The following is a 25,827-nucleotide window of genomic DNA, read 5'->3' on the forward strand; positions in this document are numbered from 1 at the left end:
TATCTTTCCTTTCTTAGAGGTTACTGAGAGTTTCGTTATACATTCCCTTATAGTGTTGATGAAGGCATAAAAAACCTGAATCAATCATTCGACTTTGAAATATTTATTAGACTTATAACCTACACGAAATTCAATCAATTTCTCCTAAATATAATTGTTTATCACTTGCACCGGACAAAATTATAGGCTCTTCAGGATGGAATTTAATATCGTTAACACTACCATTATGCCCGGGAAGTTTATAAATTATCCTTCTAGATGTGGTATCCCAAATATAAACGAATCTGTCTGCTGAACCCGCAGAAACTTTGGTTCCATCAGAAGACCATGCACATCGTAACAAGTTTTTCTCAAAATTATGTTGATGTCCATTGAAAATTTTCACACACCTTTCAGCAGGTGCAAAGGCTCTTACATCCCATATTCTTAGTGTGTTGTCCATTGAATTGCTCAAAAGATAAGAACCATCAGAACTTAACGACAGGCCTGTAATTGTATCAGTGTGTCCCCGTAATGAATAAAGGATTTCTTTCGTTCGGACATCCCACACCTGAAAAATTAATGAAATCATCGCTCATGAATTTTTTTTAAAAATTGTGTTATAAATTTGTCTTTGGATTCCTTTTTGGAATCTGACCTTGGGCAAGGTTAATATATAAAGAACAACTTACCTTGATATCATTATCGATTCCTCCACTGAAAATCTGTTCAGCTGTGTCATTAAAACTCACAGCTGTTGTTTGGTAAACTGTATTTAGTGTAGCAACACTCTGTTTCTTCCTAATATCCCAGATTCGCAAGGTACTGTCATCACTCCCTGAACATAATAATTGGGGCCCTCTTCTAGCACCTTGAACACAGTTTACAAAGGTGGTATGCCCCTTGTACTTTTTGATCCTCTGTGATGTTACTATATCCCATAAACCTAACGTATGATCAGTACTAGAAGTGAAGATATTTGATCCATCTGTTGTGAAATGTAATTCAGTGACTGCTCCTGTATGGCCTGTCATAACTGATATATTTTCACATTCACCATAAACACTCCATAAAACTAAAAAAAAGTCAGCAGATAGTTGTACACTGTATGAAATATTCCTTAAATAAATAACTATATTGAACATGCATAATTGAATTATTTGTATCTGGAACCCTTTTTTTGTAAGTTAAGGGTACCTACTCTCAAATGATGATATATTATGTCGCATGCAAGATTTTCAAACTGTCATATCTTATTCTCAAATATTGCATTATTAAATTTATTTCATAGACAAATTGTAGAGTAAAAAAACAAATCATCTAAAAGAACGATTTGTTCAGGCCAGTCTCAACTCCCTACACTGTAGGTTAATGGACTGACACCCATCAGAAAACAACTACTCCCCTGGCTAATACCACGAAGGGTGTTGGATTATATCAGACAGGTGTCAGTGCAGGATTCTTCAATTGCAGATTAGTCTAGAACAGTCATCAATTTCACTTTGAATGCGAGATGAAATATATGTGATCAACTTTATTTTTTATTTCAAAGGTTAGAAACAGCAACTCTATCAATAGCAAAACAGAATACTTAAAGAATTAGGTAGCAAGTTGACTAATATCCTGGAACCACTTGGGGAAAGGGAAATCAATGTAAGTCGTAATAATTTATTTCTGCATTTTCAAATATATCGTCTCTGGAAAATATCGAAAGTTTTTCAAAAAGTAAAAAAAGGTTCAATGTTCATAACATTTTTGTAAATCGTAGAATATAAGAATATAGGATTACTACTACAACCTCATCAAGGATATGATGATACCCAGCCAACATGTTACATAGCCACATTTCACAGATGTCCTTAAGATATCACGATGAGTAGGTACTGTGATAAGGCTTTGAGATGTCAATAGTTACTTTTTTCTCATAATTATACCATGGCGTATCAGATTGTGATATCAGTGTAACATTATAATGTACACTGTAATGTAGACAACAAACAAAAAAAGTTCCTTGTAAATATGTCACTTAGTATCATAAACAATTATAATGTGGCTTACTAGAAAAAATTAATTTTGATGAAATTATACATGGAAAAAAGTTGAAAGTGAAATAGTAATTTTTTTTATTTTTGTGTGGTTGTATCTCCAAAAGTAGACGGTGGTGCCAAATTTTGACATTGGATACATTATCAGGAAACAAAAAAATATGTATGTGAAATATATAAATATATAAAATTACTCAGCTAAAATGCCTAAAGAAGTCAGAAATGAATATTTTAGATAAATTATTTATATATGATTTTGATTTCAGTTGTAGGTGGAAATATCCTGACTATATGATATCAATTATTTTGTTGACAAATTTTTAACTCAACCTAACCTGACATTAATATGAGAATTTCTGGAAACAAAAAGTCGGCGGTACATTAACTTCCTGAATCAAAGTTGATTTTAAAAATGTAGTATGTATTTTCACATGCATAAATTAGTATAGTAAGAAACTGAAATGTCACATTTGCATGTGGAACTGATAAAAAAAACTGTAATTATACCAGGTTCAGCAGATTATAGATTAATACATACAAATTTTTCTGTCAAATCCTGAGGAAGCTATATATTGTCCCTCCGGATGAAAATCTACAGTAAATATTTCTCCTTCATGACCTTCCAGGAGCATAATTGGAGCAAACAGATTCGAGGTTCTCGCAGGTGTCTAAAAAATAAATAATATTATTACCCCTCAGGAAATACCGTCAAAATAGACCTTACTGCTTGTAATACCGAAGTGTTTTTATTCTTGTTGGCGACTTCATTTCTTGATCTTTTTTCAACGGGAACGAGAGAAGAATCTTCAGCTTTCCTCTTTTCTACAACCATGGTTTAAACTCCACTTTGGTGGAACAGTTTCTGATTTTGTATACAAAACAAAGCCTCTACAAGCAAATCAGTAAACTGACATCTAATACCTAACCAAACAACAACCACTGTGACCTAACCTTACTAAATATTCATCTTCTTGGCATTGGTTAAGGTCATTGATTCGGGATAACAATTAAGGCGCAGCCATGCTCGCCCGAATTTTGCAAAATGGCTGCCACAAATGCCGCAAAGAAGTTGAAATATTTGATATTTATTCCGAATGGGGCATATCATGGAATCACAAAAAATATGTAATACATGTCATCTTTTATATGCATTGGCTTTATGTAAGTCGGAATAATTTATTTCTGCATTTTCAAATATATCGTCTCTGGAAAATATCGAAAGTTTTTCAAAAAGTAAAAAAAGGTTCAATGTTCATAACATTTTTGTAAATCGTAGAATATAAGAATATAGGATTACTACTACAACCTCATCAAGGATATGATGATACCCAGCCAACATGTTACATAGCCACATTTCACAGATGTCCTTAAGATATCACGATGAGTAGGTACTGTGATAAGGCTTTGAGATGTCAATAGTTACTTTTTTCTCATAATTATACCATGGCGTATCAGATTGTGATATCAGTGTAACATTATAATGTAATTGTTATCATATACAGAGAAAATATTTAAATATAATATTGTCACAATATCCCATTTGTAACATCACATCAACCTCCTTTATGTATGTTGAAAATTTGATTGATCTTGGATGAATTGAAAAAATTGGAATACACATACCAAGAATTTATATATTGCACGTACTCTTTGAAAACCATTTTGGCTTCATTTCAGAACTGTAGAGCCAGCATATTTGGCAGAATGTCGATAGAGTAGTAAACTATCAAATTATTCGTATCTCCAATTCTTATTGAACAATTTCATTCTCGCAAATACGAAAACATGAAAACTAGTAATAAAAAAACACTAAATGAAATACACTTCTTTGAAGAGCATAAACCGCAATATTTCAAAAATACAAAACTCTCTAGAAACCGGACTGAAATACCCATTTCGACGTAGCCACACTTGGAAGTGTGTTTTTTGAATATGATATTATGCATTTTCAGCAAGTATGGGTCATTTCCATCATATTTTTCAATCTTTTCACGTTATATTGCTGGTTTCATGCTCATAACTCAATACCAAAAAAAAAACTATTTTGTCATTACGAAGCAACATATGAAATTTTAAATTAAATAAAAATACTACCATACAAATTTTCACAAAAAAAATCATGTATTCTTAAAATATTCTCAACAGAGTCTAATTACTCAAACATCAAATAAAAAAACACTGACTCTCATAGCGCATTTCGCCAACAAGATTGGAACCTTCAGGAGGCTGAATTGACATTAATTCAGTTCCAAGAAATGTATCCATGTGAATGAAATTTTTCCTTTTTAATTTGTTTTGTTGTTTCAAAAGTTTTGTCCGTTTTCATGAGTTCACTCTAAACTGTGATATCTCAGTAATTACTAATTCAATTCAATCGAAATAAGCGCCATTTGAATCAGTGCACTTTTGCCAACGAGCAATTTCGACAGCATAAAAATCTAGAAAATAATGAACCAGATCAATGTATAGAGTCCGAAATTCTCTGTCATCAGTATATACCACGGCACAGTAGAATACATATTTAATGAGACATTGAACGACAAACACACATGACAATAAAATGGAAAAAACTTTCAAAACAACCTATTACATGAAGAATTTAGTGTCCGCAGTTTCCTCACAGCCCCTGGTGACAGTCCTTCACCAAATTTGAGAGATGTAATTTGAAGTGGCAGACTAATTATTCAAGCATTTGTTTACAAAGCACTTATAATAATAATAATAATAATAATAATAAATCGACTTTATTCATCAAAAATAAATTAGATGAACAGGCGGATTATCAGCATAAGCTGTTTTTCAAATCAACCTTACAAAAATATACAATAAAAACTATAATAATAACAAGTATAGAATAGAAGATAAATCAACCAATACAACAATAAACACAATAATAAAATCTTGATTGAAATGAATAATAATAAGGGTTTTGCAAAAATCGACATACAGAGCACCAATCATATTAAAATATGGCTATATTAAAATATTTAAAACTTCCAATGCACTCTATACTATGAAGAGATGAATAAACAAACTGTGAAACACTTATCAATGATACAAAATAGTAAACAAAAAAAATTTCAGGCAAATTTATTAACAAAAACAATAAATTGCCAAAATAGATTTTAAGTCTGAAATATTAGCAACCACACCTTATTTTTTTCTTCAGGTATCCCCTCGTCAAAGTCGACTCTATAATATTAACCCTGTTCCAGAACAAGGATTGGGTCTGAAAATAACCAAAATCTTGCTCAGGCCAAAACTAACCGTTTCTGTCATAATCCTGGATAAGTGGTGACAGATCACGGTTTGTTGGAAAAGGCTTAACCAAGCGTCATCAGCATATAGAGCGGTTACCAACTGCTGTCATTTTTCCTGGTAATTTGTTTCGGAAGTAATCACTAGTTTATAGTTTTTCAGGTGACCGCTGTTCATTACCGGTTAGTAATTGTTTACTTTCGGACTATACCCCAAAACACAGTTCCGATATTATGTGCTGTGAACCAAGACATTTTATCTTTCAAGCCTCAGAGTATTTTTTATTTACTTTAAGTTTAAAGCCCTCATCAGAATCTGTCGTCCTTATGCTGTGACTTGACCAGTGACGAGTAGTTCGATTCTGTGTCAGTACTCAGTACTGTCAGTAGTCTGACAATTGACAAATGGCCGAATTTGAGTAGTTTAGTTGTGTAGCATTGAATTATGAATTTTGGATATTTTATAAAGTGAAGTTTATTTTATTATGACTATAATGGTGTGATGTGCGAAAGTGCAAAGTTTATCAGAAAAAAATCAAATTCTACAGGAATATTGAACAGCAACGAAATGACGCTCACTATACCTGATAACACTATCCAACCCAATGAATTACCAAAATTAAAAAGATCTTTTACCTTGCCGAGAAATCCATTTAATCCAACGAGAATGTCAAAACGAAGATCGAAAACGAAAGATGAATCGGATTTGAAGATAGTTACAAATGAGGCTGATCTAAACAAAAAAATATTCAGGCGACCTTCTATAAGAAAGTTCATAAATAAAATAGCACAACATATTGGAGGTGTGCCGGGCATAAATAGTAATTTAGAAAACAACAGAGTTCCACCTGTAGGCTTACAAACTTGGGGACCCGAGGATACTCCAGGAGTCACTGGTTTGAAAAATCATGGAAATACTTGTTTCATAAACGCAGTTTTACAATGTATTTCACATACCGATGTTCTGGCCGAATATTTTGTTCTCGACAGATATAAAATAGACTTATCTCGAAGGAATAAGCTCAACTCCAAGAAATTTGGGACCAAAGGTGAAGTTACAGAACAGCTGGCATTACTCCTTAAAGCCCTTTGGTCTTGCCAGTATAGTCCTGAGTTAAGTACTAACTTTAAACAAGTGGTTGAAAGACATGGGGCTCAGTATAAGGGCACTCAACAGCATGATGCGCTGGAATTTTTACAGTGGCTTCTAGATAAAGTTCATGAAGATTTGAATACTGCATCCAAGAAAAAGTTTAAATCTATAAAGGTGAGTCATTTCTATTTTATCTTGCCATTTTTCTCAAGAAAATTGCAAAATTCAATATTGTTATATTGTTTTTTAATTGCCCATAATGTTAATGAAATTCATGTTGTCTCAATTATCACAGTCTCATGCAGCAAATTCACTCATGTTACTACTCAGATTAAATTGAAAGGGGTATATTTTTACATGAATTTCATCATTCCATTCTGAGATAAAGTTCATTGTGACAAATTCGATAAAATCTACTTTACCACATGAATTATGAAATATATCATATAACATTATATCATAATGAATAACTATTTTAATTTATACAATTGACCTAGCAAACATATTACATTTTCTATTAAATATTTCATCTAAATCCTTTACCTTGAGTCACTGACCTTGAGTTGAAAGCTAATTAAATCATATTTATGTAGGAAGCTTCAGTTTCCTCAAAAAATGCATCAAAATTATTTAGGTCATCATTAGTACATTGAGAAAGGATAGTTAGATTTTCAATTCTCATTTCTAACAGATTAAAAGTAACTTAGATAAATGGAGTCGTTATTTAAAAATACTAAAGAGTTTCCATCATTTGTTGACTTAAAAATCTTAGTCCTTGTCCCTTAATTATATAAAGGAAAAATGTTCAATATGTATGTATTGTATAATTTCTTAGCTCTTTTTTTGATAGGCAAAGTTATTAAATATGAAATATTAAATATGAAATAAGTAGATTAATAAAACTTTTATTAAAACAACGATAAAAATTAAATAAAAACAACAATAAAAATTAATTGGCGCTCCAGGGCGCCAGCTGCAGGAAAACCCGAAAAAAAAAAGTTACTGATAAGTAAATAGAACTTTTTTTTTTGTGGTAAATACTTTGAATTTATACTCACTCAATGGGGTGAACGAAAAAGTTTGCCCTTTCTACACATGTTCTCCATTACAATTTTTATATTTTTTATATTGGCGAAAGTAAAAATATTCAAAGAAGGTCCACAAAAAAATGACTGTCATTGAGTATTTTTCCATAAAATCATTTATAGGATATTTCATGTCCTTAAAATTTTCCAAATTTCAACTTTTAGGACCAAGACTAAATCATGTTCTTTTTCTACTTCTTCAATAACTTTTCAATGTAGCTTACACTTTAATATGAAATTTTCACTTGAAAGTTTACAAAACCATGACACGTGTTTCGCTATAAGATAGCATCTTTCAAGCGTTAAATTGACCAGTCTATAATTGAGAAACGGACTAGGAAATCTGAATCGGCTTTTAAAATAGAAAAGAGTGTCATGTATTGAAAACATTGACACAAATATTCAACCACGATATGTTCTCTACAACAAATGTGACATTGTGTTCCTTTACAACATTTCCATTATTACAAGATGTTTTTTTCAAATGGCGGATCTAGCTTCAACTTTAAGCTGGCGGAAGCAAATCGAAATCTTAATTTTTTTTATAAATTTTGAATATGCATCAAATGAAATAATTTTATGGAAATATTCTTCGAATTTCTGAGAGATACAAACATTTAGGAATTTTAGGTTCATTCCATGGTTCAAGAGGCTAATGAAGCAGCATAAAATGAACCTAAAATTATTGTTATTTTAATATTTCCAACAAGTGAAGGATTTGGTTTTGTTAGCTTAATAGTAAAGCCCAAATAGTAGCCCAAAATGAGTATAAACTTTTCATATACTCGTACTATTATTCCTCCCATATTCGAAGAAGGTTTGTAGAAAATTATATCTGCTTTTGCCATGTGTGCCTGAGGTAGTCACCCAAATATCAAATTCAAACAAGGAGCAAATAATTATTTAATAGGGTAAGGATGGAGTCCAAAGATAATGCAAATTCAAAGTTTCCAAAAAGTGAAAAGGAGCCTTAAATGAACCTGAAATCATGGTATAGTCTAATTCAAAAAAAGGTTGAGCTACAAAATGAGAAAAAAATTATGGCCTGATACCAAAGAAACATACTAAATACAGCTCAGCCGGGATGCCTGCTTTTTTCAATCATTTGCATTTTTTCAGAAGTCATAAAACGTGTCATTATTTTTTTATAACAGTTACAAATAATGACAATCGTTTGAACTACCTTTGAATAAAAAAGGTATTTGATATCATTCGAGTCATTGGCGTGAATTTTAGTTGAATCCATTCCAAATATTATTAAAAGCCTTAACACATTTGATTGTAAATTCCATTTCATGAATAATAATTGGACTCATAATTACGTATGCCTACTGAATTCCAGATACTAAGAATAGAAGTATGTTTTTATTTGAGTTTTTTTGGCCTGAAGCCAGATTGAAATTAGTTGATTTTTTTACTGCAGTAATCCATTTTCGAGTATCAGCCTTATTTGCTAGGGTCCAAGTATGTTGTGTTAATATCTTGCCAGACGATTTATACTCTACTAGAACTCTGAATAATAGTAATAACCGGGGATTACCTTCAAAACTTACACCCCTTATTGGAAAAAAGAAACTGTCTATTTGAAGTCTTCCTTTATATATCTCCACCTGTGGATAGCCTCACCCACACATAAACAGCATTCTGGAATCTTACACAATGACTTGGGATGTTCCCGAACGTTCCAGATTATTCGAACATTCCAGAATGTTCCGATATGTTCTGAAAAGTTTTGAAATGTTCTCAAATACTTTATAATGTTCTGGACTGAAAGTTTTAGGTTAAACTTGCATCCCTTATATCTTGAAAAGCATGTCCTTCAGGTAAAAACGGCAACCTTTTAGATGTACAAGCTGATGAGACACTATAAGAGATAATAAATGTGACAGCGAAATCATTGTATACGGCGCCATTTAGTTTTTTATGAGGAATGAAATGTGAAATTCGGAATAAAGGTATAGTTCATCGAAGCCAATATTTTTAATCATTAAACACCCGAAAATCTATAAAGGGTTAACCGAATATGAATCCGAGTTTCAAATAGAATTCTGTATTTTTTTTTGACCACTTGATCAGATATACAATTATCTTTTCAACGCCATAACAACACATGTGGCCATTTCTATTGAAACTGGCGTAGGAGCCATTTTCTCTAAATTCAATATGGCACCACTATGACGTCTTCTGTAGAAATAAATATCTTCAAAGGAAGCGATATTTTTTGACCTTTGGCATCGAAATGTACCTCTTCTACTACAAAAAATGTCCAAGATACAATGCTGGTAATTTTTTTTTACATTGAATAAGTGGTTATCAACTCACGATGATAAAGAGCATCTTTGACACTTTTACTTTTTCACTGACACAGAAAAATGAACATTAACATAGTAACAGTAACATAGTAAAAGAATTATTTTTGGATGTTGAAGTTCAAAAAATATCACTTCCAATTGAGATTTTCGATATGAATGAAGTAAAATATGGATTTGAGAAAAAAATCAGAAAAAAATACGTGGATTAGTGAGAAATTTTAATTTTTGAAATTCATTCAAAAACAGCAAACTTCGGCGTTTGTTTCTCCGTACATCGAGTTGTTTGATAATATTTCTATAGATGACGTCATAGTGCCGCCATATTGATTTTTTCAAGGACAAAACACAAGAACTATAGGAAAATCCTTAAGACGCTCTAATAGCTGTGTCTGTGCGAAAGTAGCGATACACATTGGATTTGAATCGCTGAAGATTAAATTCATTTGGAAAAACATTCTCACAAAGTTTATTCCACATAAACGCAGTTCTCCAAATGAAAGAGTTCTTAAACAGTGAAGTTCGAGGTCCTGAAGAAGCTTCCCAATAGATGCGAAAGCTTGGTAAAGTAGAGCAGAGTTTGATTTTTTGACTGAGAGACCCTGTTAATCAATTTTGTTGTACATTTCTCCAGTCGCTAAGTCTCATAAATATAGTCTCATAAATATAAATAATTCGTTGTTCTGCTACCTGTGCGAAGCCGGGTCGGTACCCTAGTAAAATAAAAAGTTATGAAATGTTTACTTAAGTTGAATTAACTGAATCCATTCCAAATATGAAGGAGATTAAGTATTGTTCGCAATGTCATAGAACTGTTTGTCTTGAACAAAAAAAAGAGATGTAATTATGTACTTGCATTTTCTATTATGAAACTTGTGTAATATTTCTTCAATGGCGACCTGACCTCATCGTGATTATAGCATCATTTAATTTAAAATTGAAGTAAACATTCGATTCAAGGTTGAAACATTTATTTGCAATTGGCTTATCTGTCTGATGGGCTATCAAGGAAACAAATATTTGGATTTACAACAAAATTTCTTTCCTATAGTTAATCATAAATAATTTGTGAATAGTAGAGTGTTACCCAACAATGAACTGATGAAAATCAGTCGAATTGCTATTGTTATTGAAAATTTTAATGGAAATAGCTAAGTACTATCATTATGTGTTTTCAGTTACCGAAAATATGTGGTCAATAAGATACTATTGTAACATCCTATTGTTCTTTATGAATATGTGACACAGTCAATGATAAATTAATATTAATGCATTAGCGGTTCTGGGTTTAACTGGTAGGTTTTGCTAACAATCTTTCAAAGATGCATTCGTATGAGCAGTAAAATATCTAAGAACATCTATTTTCAGATCTTCATTATCCGTCTGAGGCTTTCATTTGGTTATTTTTGGAAGAAATTATCCACGATGCAAACAATTTTTCAACAGCCTTTGTGATTCGTTTTGGGTTTTTTCGGATACTTTTTCGGTTTTTCGATTACATTCAGCATAGATCATTTTCAAATTTAAAATTTTTTCGTTCCTATAACCAAACGGGGACATTTTGCTCACGAATTCATTAAATTCACTTAAACAATTGACAACATAAATAAGTGAACCACTAGCTTCTTTTATTTCCATAACATTCCTATTGTATTAAGCGATAATGTATTCATAAACGATAAATGGAAAATTCCATCCAATACCCAGGATCTGATGAAATAGTCATGCTGCAAATAAAAATTTGATGACGAGGGTTAGTAAATGCCTGGAAGTTAATGGAAACGTTAATGGAAACGTTTCAGCGCGGTTTCCAAGCGGTTTTTTCAGCGCGGTTTCCAAGCGGTTACTCATTTTCATGCCAACTCATGCATTAAAATGGAACATGACGGTTTTTGCGATTTTCAACACCGGCCATTTTTTGCAGCGGACCGGTCGTCGGATTCCGAGCGACAATCGGAGGGAAAGGGCGGCCAAGTAGAGGGAGAACTCAGATAAACGAATGGGCTATTTCCGAGTGGTTTTTCAGTTGCAATTCGAGCATGGAAGTAAACATTTCGTAGCGTAAAAAAACACCCTTGTTTGTGGGACAAAAGCGAGTATATACTACAGATATATATTTTGATTTTATGTATTATCAAGTTTCCCCTAAGATATGTGTTGGTCATGTCTCCCACTAGAAGAAATATGTGACCAATACAATATTTTATGAACTTGAACTAACCTCAATGTAACAGTAAGCCCCTCTGATAGGTATTCTTCTACTGCAATCTTTCTGTAGCAAAGGTCGAACAATTGCCACAAGTTCATCGAACGACTTTATGGGCATTCACTGGTAATAGGTAAAAAACTTGTCTGCATATTCTCTGATTTTGTTTTATATAATAGAAAACCTTTCTTCCTGGTTCCACTTTCGGTGTTACATATGCACGTCGTACCTCCTTGGCTGGCGTCTTCCAGCAAGAGCGTCTTCTGCTTCCAAAGCGCAAAGGGATTCCACAATTTGATGGTGAAATATCGTAGCAGCAGCAGACTTCATAGTGGTTGCTTTGTCAGAAACCCGAACTGCCAGGAAATCGATCGGAAATCGCGTACACTGTCAGCTACTCACAGTAGCGATTTATACCCGCTGGAAAAAACCGCTCGTAAATCGCGAAGTATGTCACCGGCCTAATAAACTTTTTGCAACTGTTCGAAATAAAAATTTCTTAGCCCGTAGTTTTATGGTGGACATGCGCATGTTTTATTTTCTCAAAAAAAAATCATCTCGGAATTTCAAAACTATTCTAAAATACATAGTGTAAGTGAATAAATTTACCTCCAGATCAGACAATCAGAAATGAAAAAAATTGTAACTGTAACATATTTTGTTAAAAAAACAGAGATAATTGCGGGATTAAAAAAAAATGTGGAAGTGGCATTCATACCACGTGTTAGGTTATCTAATTTCCTGTAGATTTTAAACTTGAGCGTCCGGAGTGTAATAGTGTTTATGTAGGACAATGTGGCTGAAATGTCCAAAAACGGTATGCTGAACATGAAAGGTTCTTCAGACTAGGTAAAAATGATTCGACGTTTTCAAACCATTCCTTGGAATGCAACCACAAGTTTCGAACCTAAACGATACGGAAATTTTGCACTATGCAAACAAAGGTTGGATACTCAATTATTTGGACAAATTTTATGAACTTAACACAAAATTTCAAAATTGAAAGCAATTCTTCGTCAACAGATCGTGTCGTTCGAGGCATTTTCATTTTTACTAGTTTATGCCAGTTTGTGGCAGATTTCTGATCACAAAGGAAGAAAACCAACAAAACGAAGTCAAAATAAATAGGAAACAAATTGATGGCAGGCCATTTTTTTGAGTATATTTATGAAGTGTAACTACCAAATGAAATTATGGCTCGATGACTTTGCGATCTCATTTGGTTGGTTAATTTCGTCTACTACTCGTATATATAAAAATTAGTGTCCGACTGAAAGTTCGCTTTCGGTTTAGTTTCGGTTTCGGCGCCAAACCTGCCGAAACTACGACCGAAACCGAAACCGCATTCGGGAGTCCCGCGCTGTGATCGGTCATGTTCGGCGCGTTGAAATTCATACAATCGACGAAGACATTTGCCGCTTCAACGTGCCTAATCATGTCGTGACTATTGTGATATTAGGTATCAACTCAAATAAGTGATTTTATGTTTAATATTTTTGAAAACCCAATCAATAATATTCAAAAGAAGAATCTACACATACTCAAATGAACACCTCACCTATTTTAAGTATTTTCAAGGTGCAATTAATATTTTTTTCTTGAATAATAATCCGGTCAATCTAGACATTGAAAGGTACATAAATTTACAATAAGCTGCAAACGCCTGTAATGGTTCAAAACATAGTTAAAAGTAAGATTTTAAAATTCCGCATGATTGAGATGCCTGGAAAAAAAATTATTCGAAGTCAAAGGTCAAACATCTCGAAAAAAATAGGTTTTTCGCGATTTTCAGGAAAACGGTAAGTTTTATCATAAAATAACCTCAGATAGAAATTGTAGATCATAAAATTCTCTAAAAAAAATGTATCAATACTTTTTTTTTCTTGGGGCCACCGTTTCTGAGATACGACGAGTCAAAAAGTTGTAAAAGTTGTAATCGTCATTATATGCACACGTTTCCACGCTACCTATGAGGTAGTGTACTTAGCGCGTTTTTTTCAACGTGGTTTCCCCAGTAGGCCTATTCCACATGTCTGTTGTGATTCTGTCAAATTGAAAACTTGCATAATAAAATATATTAGGAAGGGTTGGAAATTATAAAAGCGATTGAAATTAAAAAAAAGTAAAAATTTATTCATCTGAGTCATAACCTTCAAATACTTCTTCTTGTTGTTCTCCTTCTTGGTCTTCTTCTTCTTCTTGATCTTCTTCTTCTTCTTGATGTTCATCCTGGGTGTAGGTAAACTGCGTCATGAGTGATGTATCGCATCATTTGATACCTCGTTGGTATCAAATGAATCCTCCATTATTGGTGATTCAGCATTAGAACTGGCCTTGACAATGTGTACATGCCAGAGAACACAACAGTCCAATTTTTTTACAACCACATTTAGCGCTGCATCCCTTTTTATAGTTGCAAAAAATTGTGTTCAGCAGTTTTTCCGGCGCAGGTGGGAGTAAAGTCTGAATAGGTTCTAATGCATTGTCGACCAACTTCCAACCCCAGTCTTTTGGGTCTAGCTGATAACGAAGCCACACTTGAACTTGGTAACATACCCGGAAAAGATGTTGATGAGCAGCAACTGAGGTTGGAGGAAGACAAGCTAATTGCACCTGTTTCTCGTTTTTAGGGTTTTTTACGAAACATGCATATCGATACTTATCTAAGCAGGTGGTTTTTTTCGGAGCTTTGTACATAGAAAGAAGAAACTGAATCCCGTTGATGATATTGAGTTGTTGAGTCGAATTCCTTTTTTTGAAAACTTCAGCACATTGAACTAAATCTTGTTTTTCAAACATTTTAAAGACTGTTGATTTACCCCTCTTGTAAAATGCAGACGTCGTATCACAGACAGTTATTGCGTGTAAAAATAGTACATGATTTTGACTCTTTGAAAAAGTAGATAAACTTTTTGACGAATATATTTCGGTTTGACTTTGAGCTTTTCCTGGCTTAAGAAAGAAAATAGTTTTTTCAGGTGGAGTTCGAGCAGTAAGAAGTACGAGTAAGTCTACATCTTCACCAACAACAATAGTTGTATTTGTCAAATTAAATTGCTCTATAGCTGTTTCAATAATCAGTACGTCGGCATCGTTATTAGTCTGTTTAACCAATGTATTTTCGCCAATAAACTTATCCTTCAACATTGGAATGAACCGAGATTTGTTGTAATTGCAAGAAATTTCTGTTGACTGGTAGGAACTGTCATATGTTCATCAAATAGAATATCGGAAGATGAAGATGTTGCTAAAGTTCGACGACGTTGTTCTGCAGCTTTAATATTTCTCGTGCAATCATCATATATAGCCATCAAATACGACCGTAATTCTGGCACCAAAATGTCTACGTACATATTGAACGTATTTATCTAAAATAATGCTAGATGTTTCTTCACTATCCCACACAACACGATGTAGTAAGTATCCACCGTCAATGATGTATGTCGTATTAGTATTGCTAATTTCAATATTGACCTGTTGGAAACAATCGTAAATGGCAGACTTTTGTGTTTTACGCATCCCGAGGTCATCAAACAACGATAAAGGGTAGGGAGCCAATTCATATTCAAAATATTTCTCAATTTCATCTTGAAATGCTGCAGTAATACTCATGCGCTGGAACAATAATACAGGGTCAACAGGTGCTTTTTCTTCGTGAACTTTTATAGTACTACTCATCGCTAAAAGAGGAACAACTTTGTCTACGCGTTTAAATTTAATATCATTGAATGTTAGTCCTGTTATTTTTGCCATAGAGGCAAGTCCAACTTCACGAGCTTTATAACAGTTTATTTTATCATTACCAACGACACCACTTGCAATAGATATAATTTTGTTTACCTCTGGAAAAGGGTCATGTATTGAGAATCACTCTAAAAGTTTTCGGATGTCTTTAGCATCTTTTTTTACTCTTGAGTCACTCGCATCAACATGCTGCTCGGTCGTATCCATCCTAACGCCACGCACACAATTGAACAGGGAGACAGATGTTGGCTCAAGGTTACACTAGTGTACAAATTAAGGGACTGGATTTCATTCTACCTGATATTCTTATATTTATACTTATGTATACCAATAGAAAAATACTTTCACTTAAATTACAACTTCAGAGATGTATATACGTGGCATACTTATGCATATAATGACTATTACAACTTTTTGACTCGTCGTATCTCAGAAACGGTGACTCTAAAAAAAAAAGTATTGATAAATTTTTTGTAGAGAATTTTATGATCTACAATTTTTATCTGAGGTTATTTTATGATAAAACTTACCGTTTTCCTGAAAATCGCGAAAAATCAATTTTTTTTCGAGATTTTTGACCTTTGACCTCGAAAAATTTTTTTCCAGGCATCGCAAACATTCGGAATTTCAAAATCTTATTTTTAATTATGTTTTGAACAATTACACGCATTTGCATCTTGTTGAAAATTTATGAACCTTCACTCTTATTTTAAGTCTAATTTGACCGGACTATAAGGGTTTATCATGTTGATTATCAATAAGTAAAAATGTGGAAGAGTGCATAACGTTGTGATTTAAAGATAAAAAAATAAAGACTAACTGATTATAATAACGTTTTCTTCATTTTTCCCTCAAAACATAATCCTTGTAAGGAAGTTTCGGTTTCAGTTTCGGCCAAAACTGAGACCGTTTCCGAAATTCGTTTTCGGTTTCGGTCGCAAAAACCAGTTTCGGTCGGACACTAATAAAAATATTAGTTCATACTCTTGAGATAATTTTTTTTGGAGTGGATTCATTAGTTTGAATTATTTTTATTTTGTGAATTCGATTCTAATTGCTTCCTTCATAAAAACCTCGGTTCGGAATAAAATGCGATTTGTCATTCAATACATCCCCCCCCATTTCATAAGTAATATTTTTTTATTCACCATTCTCATAATTTTCAAATAATGCCATTCTCTTCCATATCCAATAAGTTTAATTTATTTCTCATTCATTAATACACATTCTTATATTTTTCCAGCAGTCGCTTCTTTCACTTTCTCTATATGTTCAATTGAAGAATCAATCGATATTGCCTTGAGAAACAGGGGTGGTTTTGATACTCTCCACTCTCTTTTGGAACTGAGGAACCCATAACAAACATTTTACGTATCAGGTTATCAGGTATAGAGTGACTCCCACTTTAAGCTGCATGAATTCAACTGTGATTATTCAAAATATGAGATATCGGAGAATAGGTATTTGAACTATGAATAGTCGAATTCTTGTTTGTGCTGGGCTTATCAAAAATGTAACTTTTTCCGTTTCTTATATTATCAGAACAATATTTATACACCTTAAACGTAGGTCTGTACAATTGAGGACAACAAAAGACTGCACATGCACATCGATAAAAAATATTTTTATTCATCCTTTCCTTGTACAAGTGAAAAACGAAGACAAAACAGTTAATGTTGGCGTTAAATTAGAGAGAGAGACATATATATATATATATATATATATATATATATATATATATATATATATATATATATATATATATATATATATATAGAGCTTTTGTTTGGATGATAACTTGAAAAGAGATAGCTATATAAGCGTAAGTCTTCGGCAATTTCTTAGATTTTGCGAGCATTTGATGACGTATTACTATCGTATGAATTTTTAAAGTTTGTAATTTTTTATACTTCACAAATAGTTATTTTCACAACAATTCAATGAGGGCATATTATATTTCACAATAAGTAATTTAGATATTATTTATAAGCGACTTTTCTATGCACTGTTTGCGCTGTTAAATAAATCCTGATTCATGGGATTTGAAGCATATCGAGGTACCTACATAACGTCAAACTTTTTTCAAGGACTGTTGATCTCAATTTACTGACCCAAAATAATAGTCACGTATTTTAAAGTTTTAAATTTTTAAAATGTACAGTACTGATATGGCTGAAGAAATCGCTAATTTGTGTCTCTATATAATCCACCTAAAAAAATCTTTAAACCCAGTCGCATACTATTGAAAAAAAAAATGAAATTTCGGTCGTCCCTTAGTGCGACTCTGTACAAGCAGCCTTGTCTGGGAGATCACGTGCACCATGTTTTTGATCACTCCGGTGCTTAGATGGACAGAGTATGGTAATTTTGATATCGGAATATACGATCATGATATTTTTTTATGCCGAACATCGTCAAAAACTGCTTTGGTTTTTTCTTTTATAGATCATCATTGATTAGCTTTATAAATTTTTTACTAGCTCTCGACTTTCCAATACGTTTTAAACCATCAAAAACCACATATAAGCTGACACCCAGTTATTCCGCAATCTCACACACCGTTTGTGATGGGCCAGTCTTCATCAGGGTCCAGTGTCCTGGATTACTGTCGGTCGACCACTTCGGGGCTCATCTTCTCAACTAAAATCTTCGGAACGAAACCTCGCAAACCAACGTCATACAGTACGTTCATTCTATCTGACAGGTATTTTGAAAACAGTTATCTCTGATACCTGTTGTCCTAAAACAGGCTATAACTAAAGTAAAGCGTAATTTTTGTAGTAAAAAATGTTCAGGAATATACATAGTAGGAAATTTATTCTCTGCAACATTAATTAGAACTCATTTTGAACACTAACTAACAGGGTTGGCAAAAACCAAGTTTTTTTCTAAAAAACAAAAAAAAACAGTTTTTTTGTTTAACTAGGTTTATTTGGTTTAAACCAAGTTTATTTGACACAAAGTATTATAAGTCTAAATATTTTAAAAAATAATAAATTATTTTATAAAATACTAGTAATAGACAATGAAAAAAATGATTAAGACATTTTTTAGTTTTATTTACACACACAAAAAATTGATTTAACAAAAAAAACAAAATCGCACCTTCAAGATAACTGAGGGAAAGTTTCTTTGTGCAATTATCATTTATTTTTTGTTAAATTTTCAAGCTTAGATGTAATTTCATTGTATACAAATTTGTAATAAGATAAGATATAAGATATATCACGATATAAAATAATATGAAATATAGGTGTCTTCAAAAGTAGTAATATTCAAAATAACAAAGTTCGAAATTACAAAAATAGAATTCATTTATCTTCATTTGCGGCAGATGTATTAAAAATATAACAAAATTAAGAAAAATTTAAATACTACTAGTGTAAAATTACATTTCTTTTAATTATTAGAATAATTTAAATTATATTAATTTAAAAATTTAAATATAAAATTTTTATTTGTAGTTTATTGAATTGTAGTTTTCATTATTAGAATAATATCAACAATATAGAGAGAAAAACCCAATAAAAATAGCAGTTTTTTTTTCTTAAAAAACCAGTTCGTTCAAACCATGGTTTCAAGCATGTTGGTTTAAACCTACCAACCCTGCTTACTGGACCTTTTGTTAGGAGCCCCTCCTTTCGGCACAGTTATAAGAATTTTCTTTGCTGTAATTCCTGAGTCTTTTATCACCAATATTTCCTTACTATTGATAGTTTACTTCATGATTTTTTATGTACATTTTTTTTGCATTTTTTGAAAATAAATATCTATAGGCAATGAAGCACACATTACTTTTACAATGTGAAGTACCATAATTGATATATTTTATCTAGATATCGATATATTTTATCCAGATGTTGGCTTTACTTTTTTGAAAAAGACATTTCATTCTGCAAAAAGAGAAAGATGAAAAAATAGTAAAGGAATTTGCTCAGATGTATGCATTCCACTTATTATCTTGATTTTTAAGTGGGGAATCACGACTTTTATAGCTTTCTGTAGGTATATTCATAAAAGTAATGAATTCTACACAATTTTCAGTATCTGACCTACCTCTCAACGAAGCTAAATGCAAAATAATGAGTTTCACACGGAGGAAGTCACCCACTATCAAGAACTATTTCATTAATCACACCAATTTACAGAGAATCAATGAGATGAAAAATTTCGGGATCATTTTTACTGGTGTGTTCAGTTTCTCTCGGCACATTGAATACTTAGTATCTGAATGTTATAGAAAAATGAGCTTTATCTTGAGATCTAGTCGTGAATTCAACCGCGTTACTAATTTGTTACTCTTTAACTTCATTGTTCGTTCTCAGCTGGAATATGGTTATTTGTTGGGAAAGAAAGTTTTTGGCTTTCTACTACTCCATCTTGATACAAAAAAAGGGATGAGGGAATCTTCCGAAGAAAGGAAGGAAGTAATCAATTTGAAAATAAGTAACTCTATACATGGACGTGTAGATCATGATGTAGATGGTTATTTGAAATCTAAAGATTTTTTTATATTCTGATGTAGAAAAAGTCTAAAAACGATTATTAAGAACACTCTTTTCCAGAAAACACAATGTCTGGCCTTTATTTATATCGTAATCTAGCCAATTACAAGAATTTAATATGCAACCATTAAGACCGCTGTGAGTCCTCGGATGTGATTTTTGTTTTTAACATTCTTAAAAAACTGAAAGTACCTGAAATTCTCTATACCTATACTATTGATTTTATTGTACCTGACGTAAGACTGAGAAGAAAAGACAATCTACTTCGTGTCTCAAACAATTTGTCTCCTCTTCAACAATGTCTCGAAACCGTTAACAAAATGGTGAGTCACTGAGAACTGGATATATTCAGTATTACAGAGAGACAACTCCTTCGAATGCTCAAATGTGTCTGAATTTTTTTCGGTCATTTTATTATTTATTGTTTTATATTGTTATATTTTATATCGATTTCAACTATCAATGAATACTATATGTAAGGAACTTTAAAAAAACCATTCACAAATTTCACATAATTCCTACCATCCACAAAGTTATCGCCAACTAAAAACATTCTTTGCCAAAATAATTTGTCTTTAAAAGGTATGCCAAACGAAACCTACGAAAATGTAATCAATATATTTAGTAATGACCTACATGCATCCTCTCCGTCGCTATTTTCAAGCACACACAAGGTCGCATTGTCCGATTCATTAGTTATAGTTGAACGAGAGCAGGGTCTTATTTCAATATCAACTGCGATCGCCATAAAACTTATCGATGTTAATAATGATCTCCATTTGGAATCACACCTAACACGATAATTATGTTTTTTATTCAAAGCATCGGTCAGTGGAACTTGGATCGATTTTTTAAACTATATACGGAGGCCGTGCAAAATTATTGTGGGAAATTAATTGATTAAACATCTGTTCGGGGTCTTCCGGAATGTTATGTAAATATTTGTGAGGTGGTTTTGTTGATACTTCTGAGAAAATATTCTTCAAGTCCATAGCCTAAAAGGCTTCGTTTATGATAAAAAAGCTTTGAATTTTTAATAATTATCTTAAATGTTATGATACGTAACGTATAACTTAACTGAAGTTAAACCCGTAAAATCAAAATATATCATATTCTTTCTTTGAAACTATTGAAAGTGGAATGTCATTATATTCATTTTCAGAATAAGAAATTAAAGAAATTTCTGGTGTATGAGCAGTTTCATAATTATCATTACCAGGTCCATTGAAAGTTATTGGTAAAAGACATCAGGAAATTGCATCACAGTGGGTTGGGTCCGCTATAGTCTTTGGAGCAACAGCAGCAATGGAAAGTTTAAAACAGAAGAATAATTGAATAAAAACACGGCACCCAACTTCTGTTATCAATGTCCATGAAAAAGTATTGAACTGTCTGTAGGGTCCTTTCAACCCTTCCGATTTTTTCCGATGTCACTGGCAACATTTCATAAAAAAAGTTGTTCATTCGGTGTTTAAATATTCTTGATTCTTGCTCGATTTCGATATTTTATACTGCTCAGAGATATTTGAGATGATAGCTCAAATGTTTCAAAACAGCATGAATATTTGAAATCTCCGTGTAGAGCACCTCAATGGCAAGTCTTTACAAATTTCATAATTTCTATAAAAAAGGATATGAGCTGAAAGAGTCTTCGATCTACATTTGTTCTTGAAATGGCAAAACATTTTTTAGGTTCTTTTATTCATATAATATCTAGATTCTAATAAAAACCTTCTTGTGGTCTCGGAAACTGACAATTTTCCATTTGTATTTTGGGAAACTTGATTTTAATAGATATGTAGATAATTGAGTCAAGAATAATAATTTGAAGTAGTTTTAAATAGTACAATTCGATCTTACTGATAAACACTTTGTGTAGGATTGTGTTAATGGTAATTTTCTCAAGCTAGACTCATTTATGTGGTGAGGGTGAGATATCCTAATCGTTTGGTATACAGTCTCTTTTGCGAAACCGGTTCTTTTTCACAAAATGCAAACAGGGCTAGAAATCAAATCATCTAAAGGAACAATTTGTTCAGGCCAGTTTCAACTCCCTACACTGTAGGTTAATGTACTGACACCTATAAAAAAAACAACTACTCTCCTGGCTAATACCAAGAAGGGCGTCGGATTATATCCGACAGGTGTCAGTGCAGGATTCTTCACTGAAGTTATTCCTGCATATGCTGTCGCAATAGATTTTCAATTATTGGAACACACTTGCAGACCGATTTCGGATTTCGATTATTGAAATCATCGACTTTATGTTGTTGATAGACACTACTTTGCACTGACGAGTGGCCAAACAGCCCGAAACCGGTCTGCAAGTGTGTTCCAATAATTGAAAGTATATGGCGGCAGTTGTATCGTCAACAGCATTTGCAAGAATAACTTCAGTGAAGAATCCTGCACTGACCAATGCCCAACGCCCTTCGTGGTATTAGCCAGAGGAGAAGTTGTTTTATGATAGGTGTCGGTCCATTAACCTACATAGTAGGGAGTTGAGACTGACCAGTCTTCAATTATGCCTACTGACAATATGTGAAAAGAGCTAGAAATCTCAACGTAAGTCACCAAATTGTTTGGAGGATCTTTCTGGATAATCTACTTCATCTTTAACATTAACTGGTACCATTTATTGAACTATGGGGTTTTAAAAAAACCGCGGCGTGTCTAGATTACTCAGGCGTGAATGATAATTACTGATATTTCACAATTCATATGATGAATTCTAATAATATCGTTAATTTTACTGACTTCAGACAACTAGGTTACGTAGATAATTGTGAAAATTTTCTATGTTTAGAAAACAAAATATGCTTCTTACTTACTAGATGAGTTCATGATTTTCAGTAATATCCAATTTTATTTTTTATGCGAAAATCTCATGTCAAATAAAAAATAATTTTCACTTTTACTGATACACCACTGTTTTTATAAAAAACATTTTTGATAAAAACTTTGGTATCATGTAAGTTGTTGAAAGGTTAAAACGTTTAGGACATAATAAATGAATATCACTGGAGTTTTCCCCAACACCATACCGTTATTATAACACCTCGACACGTGTTTCGATCACCAAGTGATTATCTTCAAGAGGAAGATCATACTTACAAAGTTGATTTATACTATAGATACCTCTTCTAGGTACCTGTGTCTTAAGATTCTTATAATTTCACAGTATTGCCTTATCTACTAGTCATAAATTAATTTTACAATGTGTCCTTATGTAATAGACAGGTAAATCTAATAATTAAAATATTATTTTAACAAGCTATATAGTATACTATTAGGTATTGGTCCCCCATCGTTATTCATAATAGTATGTTAACTTATTTCTACACTCTCATAGGCATCTAGATGCCTGTTGTTGTTAACTTGTCTAACTAATCTTAACGAACTAAAGTCTATGGAATGGTTTTGTTGCAAAATATAATGGGTGACTGTTGATTTTTCTGGTATTCCATGTTTTAAGTGTGCTAAGTGGTCCTTATATCTTATTTTGATAGATATTTTTGTCTGTACATGATATTTTGCATCACAGTCCTTACATTTAATTTCGTAAATTTCAACATTACCGAATTCTCGACTTTTTTTGATTTACAAAAAGGGCTCTATAGTGGACTTGTTTTAAAAACCATCTTCATACCTAGTTCCTTGAAAATCTTTCGAAAGTTCTTCGTGTATTGGTGGTTCCAAACAGTGCATCAGATCATAATATTCGTCGAACTTCAACAACGTTATTTGCTGATAGTTGTCGAAACATCAAAAATTTGAAGAGACACGGTGGTTGGAAGTTTACCAATGTCGCCGAATGATATTTTATTATTATTATTATTATATTCACTTCGCTTCTTGTTTTGACTTCAACAAAAGGCATTTAAATATACCAAACATTTCAGACACATTGAACCCTTCAAGCAATTGCCAGAATTTTCATGTAAATCTAATATACATGAACTACGTGTCACGTTGGTTGTCCGCGATGGACTCCTGAATTACTTAACCCATTTTAATCAAATTTGCACACCGTGTGCAGTTTGATCCAACTTGAAAGATAGGATAGCTTACATCTTAATTGATAGTCGCAATTTTATTTTATTGCAAATTATTTGTTTATTATTTGACATTCACCATTATCTGTTACTCCAAACGATTTTAACAGATGGCGATATCTGTTGACTGGATTGAGTAAGTAATCAATAGATGGCGCTGCTATATGGAATCTACAAACGTGTCATACACGCTACAATTCAATAGCATAAACACCACGTGTTGTTGAAGCTAAAGTATAAGTTAAATATATTTTGTAGTAAACGAAATACCGTGAAATTGAATTGTTTTTACTTTTTAAATTTTTGGTGTCAGCATAGCCGGCCACGTTACTTAGACTGATGATGAAAATGAAAGTGTAAATTTTGCAATTGAATGTTTAAATTCACTAGATATACCTGGAATGCCACCACATGATCTTTGATTAAAGATTGGTTCCCTTATTATTCTTCTAAGTAATTTGAATCCACCTCAACGGTCCGCGTTTGGTCATCAAAATGATCACCGGAAATATTCTTGAAGCAACCATTTTAACCGGGAAGTTTAAAGGAAAAGTGGTCCTGTTGCCACGTATTCCAATGATACCGTCAGCTTTTACCAAACCTTTTAGAATGCTACAGTTTCCAATTCGTTTAGCTTTTGCCATGTCTATAAATTTCAAGGCCAAGCAATGTCCATTTGTGGTTTAGATTTGGAAAATCCATCTTTTTCTCATGGGCAACTAAACGTTGCATGTTCACGTGTAGGGAAACCGTCGAATCTATTTGTGTTAGCTAAACAGGTTAACCAAAAATATTGTGCACCGATTACTGCTAAATTAAATTGAAATTAAAAGTATTTATAATTCAAAATAATAAATATTATTTTTAAAGATTTTAGACTATCTGCCCTACCTACTTCATTCATAAGTTTAGGTGTCACATGTTATTTACTAACAACTTTGTAATGTACTTATTTGTTACAAAATTGAATAAAAATAATAATACATTTTAAAATTAGTTCTTTTGTATTGATTTTTGCTTAATATCACCTCTACGAACATTTTATCCAATCGTATTCAAAGTCCTTCCCCTTCAAATCCCAATCCAGTGGATTTTTATACCAGCTTTAACGTTTTCGTTTTCGTTAGTAAATAATAATTTCATTGTACTAGTTACGGTAGTAGAAAATCTCTCATGGAGGTCGCCATCTTTTTTTACAAATGGCATCTATGTAAAAAAGCATGGTGATCCCCGTGACTGATGTTCTCCTACCGTTCCCTTTAAATAGTTTACTAGTATGTAATATAACAAAAACGAAAAATCTTAGCCACAGCAACGCGTGGCCGGGTCTGCTAGTATTATATAAATAAGAATTCGAAATTTTGTTCTACAAAGAAATGTGACAAAAACATGTCTGTCTTATCGATTTATTATTCTACACGGTTGCCGAAAAACAGTTTTTTTGGATTCGCAGACTTCGAGGACTCGCCCACGGCTCGTCCTAGAATGTTTTCTACTCACCCGAAAAACAGTATTTTCCGGACTTAGGTTAGGTTAGGTTAGGTTCAAA

General features: G+C 32.6%; 2 protein-coding genes across 2 annotated transcripts in view; one reads left to right on the forward strand and one right to left on the reverse strand.

Annotated features, from left to right (window-relative positions):
• Positions 1-87: 87 nt before the first annotated feature.
• On the reverse strand, positions 88-3,160 carry LOC111508046 (U5 small nuclear ribonucleoprotein 40 kDa protein). Its single transcript, XM_074179915.1, has 4 exons — positions 2,749-3,160; positions 2,563-2,692; positions 672-1,054; positions 88-550 (listed from the first exon to the last, which is right to left on the reverse strand). The coding sequence occupies exons 1-4, from the start codon at positions 2,854-2,856 to the stop codon at positions 131-133; spliced, it is 1,041 nt and encodes a 346-aa protein (XP_074036016.1). The 5' UTR covers positions 2,857-3,160; the 3' UTR covers positions 88-130.
• Positions 3,161-5,654: 2,494 nt separating this feature from the next.
• Usp15-31 (Ubiquitin specific protease 15/31) overlaps positions 5,655-25,827 on the forward strand; it is a 69,747-nt gene continuing 49,574 nt past the window's right edge. Inside the window, exon 1 of the mRNA XM_074179916.1 lies at positions 5,655-6,548. Coding sequence (XP_074036017.1) covers positions 5,784-6,548 — 765 coding nt within the window. The 5' untranslated portion in view covers positions 5,655-5,783. The remainder of the gene's footprint in view (positions 6,549-25,827) is intronic.

The sequence above is a fragment of the Leptinotarsa decemlineata genome, unplaced genomic scaffold, assembly GCF_025532065.1.
Source record: "Leptinotarsa decemlineata unplaced genomic scaffold, Ldec_3_MD MMD2_tig00026282_RagTag_RagTag, whole genome shotgun sequence".
NCBI classification, from domain to species: Eukaryota; Metazoa; Arthropoda; class Insecta; order Coleoptera; family Chrysomelidae; genus Leptinotarsa; species Leptinotarsa decemlineata.